At 39.9% G+C, this 11,759-nt stretch overlaps 1 protein-coding gene across 1 annotated transcript in view; it reads left to right on the forward strand.

Annotated features, from left to right (window-relative positions):
• Positions 1-11,557, forward strand: part of PRELID2 (PRELI domain containing 2) — a 36,450-nt gene extending 24,893 nt beyond the window's left edge. The window contains exons 5-7 of the mRNA XM_083728332.1: positions 1,585-1,690; positions 7,893-7,958; positions 8,157-11,557. Coding sequence (XP_083584458.1) covers positions 1,585-1,690; positions 7,893-7,949 — 163 coding nt within the window. The 3' untranslated portion in view covers positions 7,950-7,958; positions 8,157-11,557. The remainder of the gene's footprint in view (positions 1-1,584; positions 1,691-7,892; positions 7,959-8,156) is intronic.
• The last annotated feature ends 202 nt before the right edge of the window (positions 11,558-11,759 follow it).

The raw sequence follows: 11,759 nt of genomic DNA on the forward strand, positions 1-11,759 counted from the left end.
ACCAGTGAGATGCTTCAGTTATCAGAGCAGTTTCATGACATGAAAAGTAGAGGGGCTGCTAGAGACAGAAGAGCTGGGGTTTGTTCAGAACCCCCACTGAATATTTTATCAAGAACTTCTCAATTGATAAAGTTTCAAAACTTTTCCTTTAAAGGCGTCCATGGTAAGAAATCTTATCTGAACTAAAACATCAAGACTTTAATTAAAGGATCTTTAGTATAAAACTCCAATCACAAAAACAATTAAGCCAAATTTGCTATACTTTTAACTAGTCAATAATTCAGTAGTTGGATCTCGCTAATAGACTTCTCTCTGCCACTGTGTTGTTGTAATGATGGCGCATCACCCAGCAAGGATCAATCTGAGATCAATATTTTCTGTGAGCTTTTCGTGTCTTTCAGAGGCTGTGAAAAAAAAGAAAAAAAGAAATAGCAACATTGGGCTTCTTCTCACAATTACTTTATCAGGTTTAATAACCCCCCAAATGCCATTTGCCTTTTGTTGCCGCCTCTCTTAGGAAAAACCTCACCCGCTAGTTGCTTGCATTGATGGAATATTATTGGTTATTTCTACAGCACATTGCGTATGCAAAGAGCTTTCTTCTAATGCAACCATGTGAGTTTGGATCTTTAATGCTTCCACTTATAGGGATGCTGAGTCTTTGAACCACTTCAGATGCAGAAGGGAATAAGGATCAAGCTATTTAAGCGTAGGAAGGGCTGTTATCTGTCAGGGATGTTGTAGTTGCCTCCACTATTGTAGATTGGGGTGATACTCAACTCCCCTTTGAGCTCAAGTATTTCTGCTTGCACAACAGGACTCCCCCCCCCGACTTGCCCCATTCCCTCCCCAAATTGGGGAGAACCTTTAGAACAGATTTAGGGGGCACACAGATTGAGAAGAGGGGGAGAATGTTCCATTTCGCAGGGGGAAATCCTTGTGCTGATGGGACAAGAGTCTTAGTGCTGTGCTGGATTCCACCCCCTGCACTGACCAGATGGTTGGGCTAGGTTACTTCCAGGGTCCCTTCCAACGCTGTGATTCTTATTTCATGATGTGCAGCATCTCTTTCCTATGAAATAGGCCATAGGATGTCTTCCTGCCTTTAAAATAGTCCAACTACTCCCCTTTTTGGAACAAGGTGGAATGGGGCCAATGTGTTGCATGTGCTGATAACTTTTCATTTATATACTTCTGTACTGCACTCTAGCCTGGAATGATTCAGAAACTTCAGAAGGATGGAGACAGCTTGATTACCAGTGTTTGGTTACAGGAAACATAACATCAGTACTTTATGAGCTCCGGCGGCTGCGAGTTTGTCTTTCCACAATCAGATTTAGTAGCAGCAATTTACTGCAATTGCATGCATACTGGAAAATCAGTGGTGACATGCAAGAAGACTTGTTCTGTTCTGGCCCTGAGATTTTGAAACAAGCACTCAGAGTGTGTGTGTGTGTGTGTGTGTGTGTGTGTGTGTGTGTTCAAATATGGTCTTTATTCCTTTTACAGGGTGAAATTTTATTACAGAACCACAGTACCTGTTGGGAGGGAAAGAAAATGTTTAATTGCATTTCTGTTTTGTAGGACAGAGTTCATTCAGAATGGCAAAGTATCAATAAGAGGGTCAGGTCTACTGAACTGTTTCCTGGAAGTTTTTGCACGAACCTTTTTAAATCAAGGAGTGAAAAGGGTAAGCTCTTTAATTTTATTTTATTTTGGGGGAAAAAGTTTTTTCTATGTTATTGATACATTGTGCGTCACCCTTAGTAAATGTGCATTGTGACTTTTTCCCCCAACTCCTTGTTCAGTAATTTCAGTTGATGGTGTTTGGCAGCTTCCTGTGCAAAATAACTCCCATTATGTATTAATTTAGATTCATAGCCTACATCTACTTCTGGGCTCCTGTCTGTGTTCCATTTCTTTGTAATGTCATTCAGATGGGGATGTGGCAAATGTGTGAAACACAGGTGCTGAACTAAGTGAGAATGTTTATGAGCTAAACGAGGATGGTCCAGCTTTTCATGCCAAGTGGGCCACAAGAGTACTTCAACATGGAGCCGTGCTTCTAATTTTGGGGCCAACCACAGCTGTAATTTTTACAGTATTCCCTAGTCTCTGCTACTCAAAATCATATCCAAATCCAGCTGCATGTAGTTGCTAAATACTACTAGAACATGGGTAGGCAAACTAAGGCCCCGGGGCCGGATCTGGCCCAATTGCCTTCTAAATCCGGCCCACAGACAGTGCGGGAATTAGCGTGTTTTTATATGCATAGAATGTGTCCTTTTATTTAAAATGCATCTCTGGGTTATTTGTGGGACCTACCTGGTGTATTTACATAAGTAGAATGTGTACTTTTATTTAAAAGGCATCTCTGGGTTATTTGTGGGGCATAGGAATTCGTTCATTTTCCCCCCAAAATATAGTCCACCCCCCCACAAGGTCTGAGGGACAGTGGACCGGCCCCCTGCTGAAAAAGTTTGCTGACCCCTGTACTAGAATGTCTACTCCAGGGTAGTAAGGTTTATAAGTGCTGTATCTCCATGACTTTATCCAACCTGCAATCTGCATCAGTCATGTGGTGTGAACGTTTTAAATAGTTCAACAGTGTTATTGGGGAAAATAGTTCCCAAATATAGCTGACATGAATGAAGGGCACTATAGCTGTTTCTTATTCCTAGAGTGTCATTACATCGATATGGAATTCAGAAGCATTTGGGCAGAGAAGGATCCTCAGGGCAGGGGACTGAACTATGCAAATGTGTTGAAGTGAAAAAACAACAAAAACCTCTTTCCTCTTTCTTTCTCTGTGTATTCCCCAACCTTACTTCTCCATAATCTTGTAGATTTCATTCAGCCATGTGGTAGCTGATAAGATAGTTATACGAATAATTTAAAAATCTTGGCACAATTATTCTGAGAAAAGAAAACAATTGATTTCTGGCACCTTTTTGGCGTTCTTCGGATAAATGTCAGAACTTTTTAAGATTGTGCAGATAGAACTGCATCACACCATGAGAGGAAGTGATGGATGCCACATGAGCTCTTCTTTCTATACCTTTTCTAAATAAAGAGAATCATTGATTTTTTTTAACCCCTCTAGTCTGCAGGCATTCAGACCTCTGCTGTTTATTCTGCCAGATAAACCTGGAAACTCATTTTGTCTGAATGGATGCTTGACATTTTTGTTGTAGTTATAGGTGGCTCAAATCTTCTTACAGCTGTAAGTATTTTCTGTTGCTGTTCTTTGGGAGAAAGCTTTGCTTTCTGACCTTTCCATTATGTCTATACACGGCACAAGCAAGGCTAAGAATTCATGAGCAACCCACAGTACGCACAGTTTAGGAAGAAATAGATGGATGCACTGTACTTTAGAGGGACATGCTTTAGATTTTGAAACAGTCACCTGATGCACCTCAATAGGGAGAATTACCTGTACTGTTATAGAGGTTGGAAAACATGTATTGTAACATTTAAACGGTGCTATAAGTATATATTTATTCATCACGTATGGATATACTCCTCAAATCAGGTAGTGTTGCCACATAATTTAGATCCATTCGCCAGATTTGCACATAGCCCCCTGGCTTATTTTGCCAACGTGTGAGCGGTTTGAAAATCCAAACCAGCCCAGTAACCTTAGTTTTGTTTCTGGCAAACCACCTTGTGAAGCCATGACTTGTTGGTTTATGAGCCACAGTTTGTTTCAGCTGATTTGGAGCTAAGTCTGAACCCAGTAGCCTTGCTTAACCATGGTTTATTTGGCTACCTGACTTCAGATGCTTGCCCAAACTACAGAAGCATGAAACTAGGGCAGTTAGAAAACAAGCCAAGCCTTGGAGAAACAAGCTGTAGCTTATTTATTTCTCTGTGAGGCAACTCACGTTTTCTGAAACAATCCATGGTTAAAACAAACCCTGGTTTAGCCACTGTTTCTAAAAACCCCACTGTTTCTAAAATACGTAGTTAGGATTCATTATCATGTGACTCATTTAGAGGATCCCCTGACTACTTTGGCCTTCCCTGGCAAGTACGACCATACTTGCTAGGGATTATTAGGAAAGGCATTGAAAATAAAGCTGCCAGAGTTGTAGTTCTCTTCTCCAGATCTATGGATCTGGTACATTTGGAATAGTGTGTGTACAATTCTGGCCATTCCCAGAAAGAATATAGTAGAGCTGGAGAAAGTCCTGAAAAGGTCAACCAAAATGATTGAGGGGTCAGAGCACCTTCCCCACAAGGCAAAGCTAAATCGTTTGAGCCTCTGTTTTTTGTTTAGACTATGGAGTGAGCGGCATAATAGAGGCTCATAAAATTTATGTGTGGCGTGGGTAATAGAGAGAAGCTTGTCTCCTTTTCATAATATCTAGAACTTGAGATTGCCCAAGTTGAAATTGATTTGGAGTAGATTTAGGACAGACCAATGAATAAATAATTTATGGGATGTGCTGCAACGAGATATGATGGCCACAAACTAAGCTGGGTTTAAAAGAGGATTACTCGAGCGCATGGTAGATTGGTGTACCGGTGGTTATTAGTCATGAGAGCTATAGAAGACCTTTGCATTCAGCGACGGTGTGCCACTGAATACCAGATGCTGAGAAACAGCAATAGAAAGAGCTCCGATGGAAGGAGGGAATTGGACAGCTCCAAGAGGCATCTTGGGGTGGTGGCAGGGAGGGGGACACATGTAATATAAATTTCGGGCTGCAGGTTGCCCACCTCTGCTTTGGCATCTGAGCCAGGAGGTATTTGAGGGGAGTGGATCTTGTGTGTGTGTTTGTTCTGTGACTTGTCAATCAGAAAAGCTTTTATGCTTGTAAGTGACATGAATAAATAACGGCTCAAATCTAAGAGAAGTATAAAAAGATTGGGTTTTTTCTATTATCAAATTGGTCAAAAACGTAAGATGGAAATGGAGTACAGTTGGACCCACAATATCACTAATGGCTTTTGTAATAGATGACCTATAATTGAATATACAGCAAGGAAAATTTGAGATTGGGAGGAGAAGGGATATATAAATATTAGAATTTAAATGACCATGACAGGGTGATCTGCTTTACTCTTTAAGATCAAACTGATAAGTATAATAAGGTTGGGTTTTTTTGGGGTGGGGGGGAGACTATATTTGAAAAACTGCAAGATTTTTTTTTAATATGACTGGATGAGTTTCAACAAGTCAAGATTATATGGCAGAATATATTGAGCTATTTCAGGAAAAATCCTCAGATAATTAGGGAATATTTTCAGATAAATTATTATAATTTTTACTTGAACACATATACTAGAGAAACGTTTTAAAATGTTGTCTAGATTGTACATTACATCTATGTAATGGTGAGAATTTTAAGATCAGTTTAACTACTTGACCTATTACGTCTTTTAACATATGCTAAAGAGAGTGTACTATTTGGAGACATGTTGAGAGTAACCCTATGCCTGTTTATGAAGAATCCCACTTTCTTTAATGGGACCTGCTCCCATGTGTCAATTGTCATAGGATTACAGCCATTACCAATTTGCTAGGCAGCGAGTCCCATTTAACTCAATGAGATCCACTTTTAAGCAAGCTAACTTAGGGTCATGTTGTTGCTAGGCCTTCATGTACCAGCTAACAGGGAACCAAAGAATATCTGTGCAAAAAATATCTGAGAAAGGAGTGTAAAAAAAAAAAAAGACCACACATGGACCCCCTTGTTAGATTTTGTGATGATAACCAATCAAATACTGTTTTGATATGTATTGTGTATAATTCAATATGTAATGAATTCAGTGGCTGTGTCCAGGAGGCAGGGGGTAGTGGGGTTCCGCTGCCACGGAAGTCCAAACTGCGCCTACTGAAAGTGCAGACTGTTGCGGAGGTACAGCCTGTTTTTTCCCTGCCAGAGGTAGGAAGTGTAAGTCCTTGAAACAAGCCATTTGAGAGGCAAAGCAGGGCAAGGCAACAGTTTGCTTGATCCTAAGCTTGTTCATTTGCTGCAGAGAGCCATGGCGGAGTGCTTGCCTGGAGCTGGTGCAGTAAAAAATAAGAAACACCCACCCACCCGCTGTTTTCTGCCCTGACCAGCAGAGATTTGGATACAGTGCTTGGTTCTACCTCTCTAAGCAACCTTGGGGGCAGCATTAGGATTGCCCTGCCCATTAGCAGATATTCAGTTGCACTGAAATAAATGGGAACCTTATGTAACTAACTGTGTCTGAGTAGAACACCTAACCATGCTGTGAAGTTAGTAATCTGATGAGTTTTTGAATTAAAAGAAGAAAAAGTTTAAAAAGTAAAGTAAAGGGCTTTTAAGCCACATTTCAAAAGATGGTTTTTAAAAAATTAAACATAATTTATAACATTTTAATAGGTAGGAATAGGTTCCTTTACATTTTATGTGCATCATGTTGTAAGGTTAACATTCTGAAGCTTGATCTCATGTGTCAAGATTTAAGCACAAGAGCTTTACTTTAAAGGAATATATTGATCAGACTTTGATTGAGCCTCGTCTAATCGCAAAGAACAGTGGTGCTTACTAATAGCTGTCATTTAATGTTTCGTCTTCATTTCATAAATCTCCCTTCTCTGCTTCCTTAAGCCCCTCTGTCAAACAATTTCCCTTGAAACTGCTGTGCTAAGAGGAGAAATGAAAAAGCAACTGTCACAGTGTGAACATAATTGATTCAATAAATAACATTTTTAAAATCTCAAGGCAAACCTCGGGGTTTTCACTTATGTCAATTAACTACTTAGTAAATGGTGGTAAACTTAATTTGGACAGATGGGCTGTGCTAGCCCGTTCCCACTTCCTCTGGAAATGAAAGAAAGAGAGCATTTTCCCTGATTTTTTTTTTAAAGTAATGTTTGGCTTGAATTTGGAAAGCATCACTTTGAAAACCTTTGCATTACTTGATGATAAAACAAACTGAATGTTGGTCTCTTCAGGTTATTGCTGTTTAGGAGTGATTCATATTTGTTGTGATATTGCACTATGAGACACGGAACCTGCTGTGTCTTTTTTTGAGGGGGGCATTCTTCACTATGTGGGTAGAAACTTCCCTTTTGCTAAAAGGGAACAGAGAGATCCTGTGACTGCAGAGCTTTCACTGCAAAACAGGTAGCATGTAGTTAATTACCACAACCAATCTGCCAAGTTATGGTTTGCATATTGCCAGCATACTTTTCATAGTTGTAGCAGACAGTCCAGGGCTGAAATAATAGTCTGCACTATGTAGATGTGCAGGTAAAGAGGAGATTCCCCATCTATACAACCCACAAATGACAACAAGGCAAAATGATGCTCCAGCTCTAGTTTCACTGTACTTAAAATTGCATGTATGAGTTGTGAGTAGGCACACAAATCTGGAGTGTCCAAAAGTGTGACCCGATGATCACCAGAACCTAGAATCCCCATTTCTATATGCAAGGCATGGACTCCACTGCTGAGCTATTGCTGTCCTCAACCATGTGATGCATTCTCCTTCCTTCCTTCGGATCCATTGATGTGAGCTTCAGTGCACCATTGCACTGCTCTGTCATCAGGTTGCCATTATCTTTGAGTTAAGGAGGACGAAACAGTAGGGAATGAAATGGAGGACAAACTATCCCTGGAGAGGTTACCTGTTTGGTCCCCTGTCACTGAAGCAGAAATCCAAAGTCATATTGAGAGGCTTCCCCTAGACAAAGCTCCAGGATGGGTTATGTTGCCCCACCCCAATCTTTTGTATGGACCCAGAATGGTGGGCACCAATCTTGGCATCGCAGTAAAGAATGATATATTTTCTTAGTCATATTGGTCTTGATCTGCTTAGATGATCTCTAAACAGAGAGATTCAATTTGTAAAGCTATTGTGTGCTGGTAAAATGTTCAGACGGTTCAAAATTACTGTCTGTGTTCTTTTTACAGAGTGTTACGATAATGGAGAAACTTCTACAAGAACAGTTTGGGAGCCCCTTTTTGTAATGAGGAAATGTGAGTATGTTTATACTGTTTCTTTTATAAGAATGTTATAATCAAATTCAGTAGTTTTCATAAAAGTAATCCCCCCCATATAATTTTCATGGAGGACAATACATGTATTCTTCAAGTAGTTCTAGAAACGAGAGAAAATGGCTATTGATTGGATTGTTATAAATGTTCTCCTAAGACACACTTTTTTGTACCTTACAGGAGGAGAAATCTCCATGTGTCTAAAGTAGAACCACAGCAATATGTCCTCATTACCAGGCCTGCTTCTTGCTGAAGTTAACTTTATGGGTTAGATTAACGAATAAGGAATGACTGAGTTGAAGGAAGACAATTGCCTACAAACTAAGCAGCACATGTGGAATGGCACAACTTAAAATCTGTGAACCAGTGTGATCATGGCGAATGAAAGTATGGTTTGGAAAAATACACCACTGTGTAGTTTCACTTTAATCTCCCATAGACTAATCATCAAAAAGATTCCCACCCACCCCCTCAAAAAAAACCACACACATTGGCACTATGGAAAGACTATCAGCCAAAAGAAACAAGATTTTACTCTTGTTTTAGTACGTGGTCCATTGTTCGGGGCAGAGAATCTATTCCACAGCAGTGCAACTGAAAAGGAGGCATTTTATTAACAGGTACTGTGAATCTATATCTCATGAAGGCTCTACATGAACTGCAAGATTATTTTAGTTTCAAAATTCTTGTATTATGCAAATACCATTCTTTAAAACCTCCAAAATGCTATTAATGCATCTCCAGTTTGCCAGTGTATCCCTCTAAAATGTGAACTGTTGCCAGACCTTGTTAGTTTTTCAAGCACAAAAGCTTCTCAGAATCTTTATTAACTTAATGCTGAATTCAGTGGTAGCCCTCTTTAAAAAGATGGAAAACTTGTTTAGTCTTTCAGTGCTTGTAACTAGATAATTGACATCTAATTAAGTGGTAAGTTGACATAAGGGCTCAGGTTTTCATTTCTTTCTTGAACATTTTTGGTAATGTTGTTTTTTTAAAAAAATGTGTATGTACACCATTCTATCTTCAGATATGAAATGTTACTTGAATGCCCTTTTCTGAAATAAAGGAGAACTAACGCTAGATTTGCAAATTACTAATAATTAATAATAATAATTGTGTGCCACAATGCTAATAAGAAGTACTTAAATGTCTGCATATATAAAAATTTTTCCTTTTTATTTGCACAAAATGTTGTCAGCCCTCTACATTAGGTGAAGTGCTGGGAGGACAATTAATAACCGCAATCTGGTAACTCCTCTGCACTGGATAGACATTGTAAACATGATATGGTCTGCTGGGTGATGCTTAGGTACACATTCAGTGTTAGAAATATTTAAGTCTTGGTTAAATAAAATATGTTCTGGAGCAGTAGGGAGGATTATGTTGTTTTGACATAAAACCATGTCCTTTTCAACCTTGTCACCTGCAGTTTTATGGCTGAGATTGCTGGAGCAGTCTGGATTAAATTTAGATTTACCCGGCACAGCAGTTATGTCAGGTCATTTTTAATTCATTTCCTTTAGCAATGAGCCAGCCTAACCAGTCATTTGAACAGCTATTTGACAGCTGGCTAATGGGACTGAAAAGTGTGCCAACTGCCCTGCTGGCTGCCTCCCTTTCTTGCTCCCTCGCGCTAAGCACGTTGAAAGCAAGAAGAGGAAAAATAGACACGTGTTTCCAAGCCTTCTCAGTGCTGAGAAGCAACTGAGCCCTTAAGAAGGAAGAATCTAAGGATCTGTGATTTAAGTGTTAAAATAGGAATGCAACGGGGAAGCTGGGTGTGCATTTGAACTGAACTGGAAGCAGGGTTATGGTATGAGCATTGCCAGTGACAGTACCTCAGAAAGTACTGCAAGCGCAGCACTTGGGCACTAAGCAAATCTACGTTTGCTCTTTAAGTGCTCAGATGAGTCCATAGCACTGTTGTGAAATAGCATCTGTTTTGTCTGGGAGTCCCCCCAAAATTCATCTGCACCAGGTAGAACATACTACCTGTTAACCTAATACCTGCTGACCGGTATAATTGCCTTGGCACCCTACTACTCTCGGGCCATTTGGAAGAAGACAGGATCTTGTGCAGTAGAAATCTTGCACTATTTAATGCAAGGGTTGTCAACCCGGTTCCTACCGCCCACTAGTGGGCGTTTCAGGATTCTGGGTGGGCAGTAGGGGGTTCTACAGCACAAGCTGAATCCTCCTTCCATCGAGCACTGGTGGGCGGTAAGGAAATTTTACCATCAAGAAAGATGCATTAGTGGGCGGTAGGTATAAAAAGGGTGACTACCCCTGGTTTAATGAGTAACAGTCTTCCAGCTGGAGAGGTTTGAGATCCAAATAATGCTGTTGCAATCTTGTTTCAGGGAGTGTGTATGTAGTCTCTGCAACTATATTAAGGTCAGCTTTCTTGTATTTTTTTTTTAAATAAGGCAAGAGAGATAATTACTTTCTTGATTTATTTTTTTATAGTCCTCCTTGAACACTATTGTATGTCAGGCTCATTAGATTCTTCCTCACATTATGTCTCTGACTTGCAAAGTTGTAGCTAACACCTGCTTTACATGTACTCATTGCATTCCAGGAAGCTAGAAATTTTCATTTTTATATAACATCAGGTCCAATATAACATTGGAGGAGCTCATCTGCTTTTTTCCAAGCAGTTCACAGAGCCTCTCCTTTTCCCATGTGGAGATTAATCTCAGCGTTTAAAAAGGGAGCATCTTGTACTGTTGACGGATGGCACAAATACATTTGTATGTCAGGTGGTGCAAATATGGCGATGTATCAGAAAGCAGCTTTTCTAAGGCCCTGTCTAAACAGTACAATAATCTTAAAGTGCCCTCTGTGTGGCTGTTGTGTGGAGCAGCGTACCATACCGACTCCTGACATCCTATTGGCAGTTGCAGGAGGATGTAATGGAGGCACAGCAATGTGAAGGCGTGGGAATTATTCTTGCAATAGGTGTGACTTACATGGCAAGCCACTGTGCGTCTCTGTGGAGACTGTAAATGTATAGATAGGTCAACCTCAAGTCACACTGCATGCACCACAAAACCTTTCGGCATGTATGTTCTCTAATAGCAAGGCCAACGCAATATCACAGATTGTTTCAGTTAACCACAGGCAAGGTTGTTGGGTGCCTTGTCAACTGCATGTTTGTTTGCAGATTACAGGGCCTGCTACTGGCTGCTGAATGCTTAGATATAGCCCTCAGCTTTGTAAACTACAAAACAGCATTGAAATGTAAGAATGCCTGAACACTATACTTGATGTCTAAAAGCAACCAACTTCATGAAGTGCCTTTGACATCTGTGCCTTGATAATGTGATCTAGAAAGAAATACAGACTCGTCCCCACCTCCAGATGTTAAACATTAAAAATGTTTTGAGAACTTAGTTCTTAGCCCATAATCATTTGCAATATTTTTACATTAGCAGCTATCTTTCATTATCCCAGAACTTGCTTTGCGGTGTGTTGCGAATCAATTGTTAAGGGAATGGGTTAATGAAATTATAAATGATGTTTTTCACATCCATTTCTATAATAATTGTACAACTCATTAAAAAAGGTGTTCTGATCATTCACGATGTTTCCCCTTCAGATATTCTTATTGATATTCCATACACTCTGTTTCTCTCCTAAAACGTATAACGAAAACACACACACCAAACCAGGTTTCAAAATGAGTTCCTTAGAAATTATAGGCAAAACAGCATAAAGGATGACTCCTGTGCAAAAAGCAGGAAGGGTGGAGAATAACAAAATGGCCACAAGGTTATTCTAACT

This window comes from Podarcis gaigeae, assembly GCF_964106915.1.
Source record: "Podarcis gaigeae genome assembly, chromosome: 2".
NCBI classification, from domain to species: Eukaryota; Metazoa; Chordata; class Lepidosauria; order Squamata; family Lacertidae; genus Podarcis; species Podarcis gaigeae.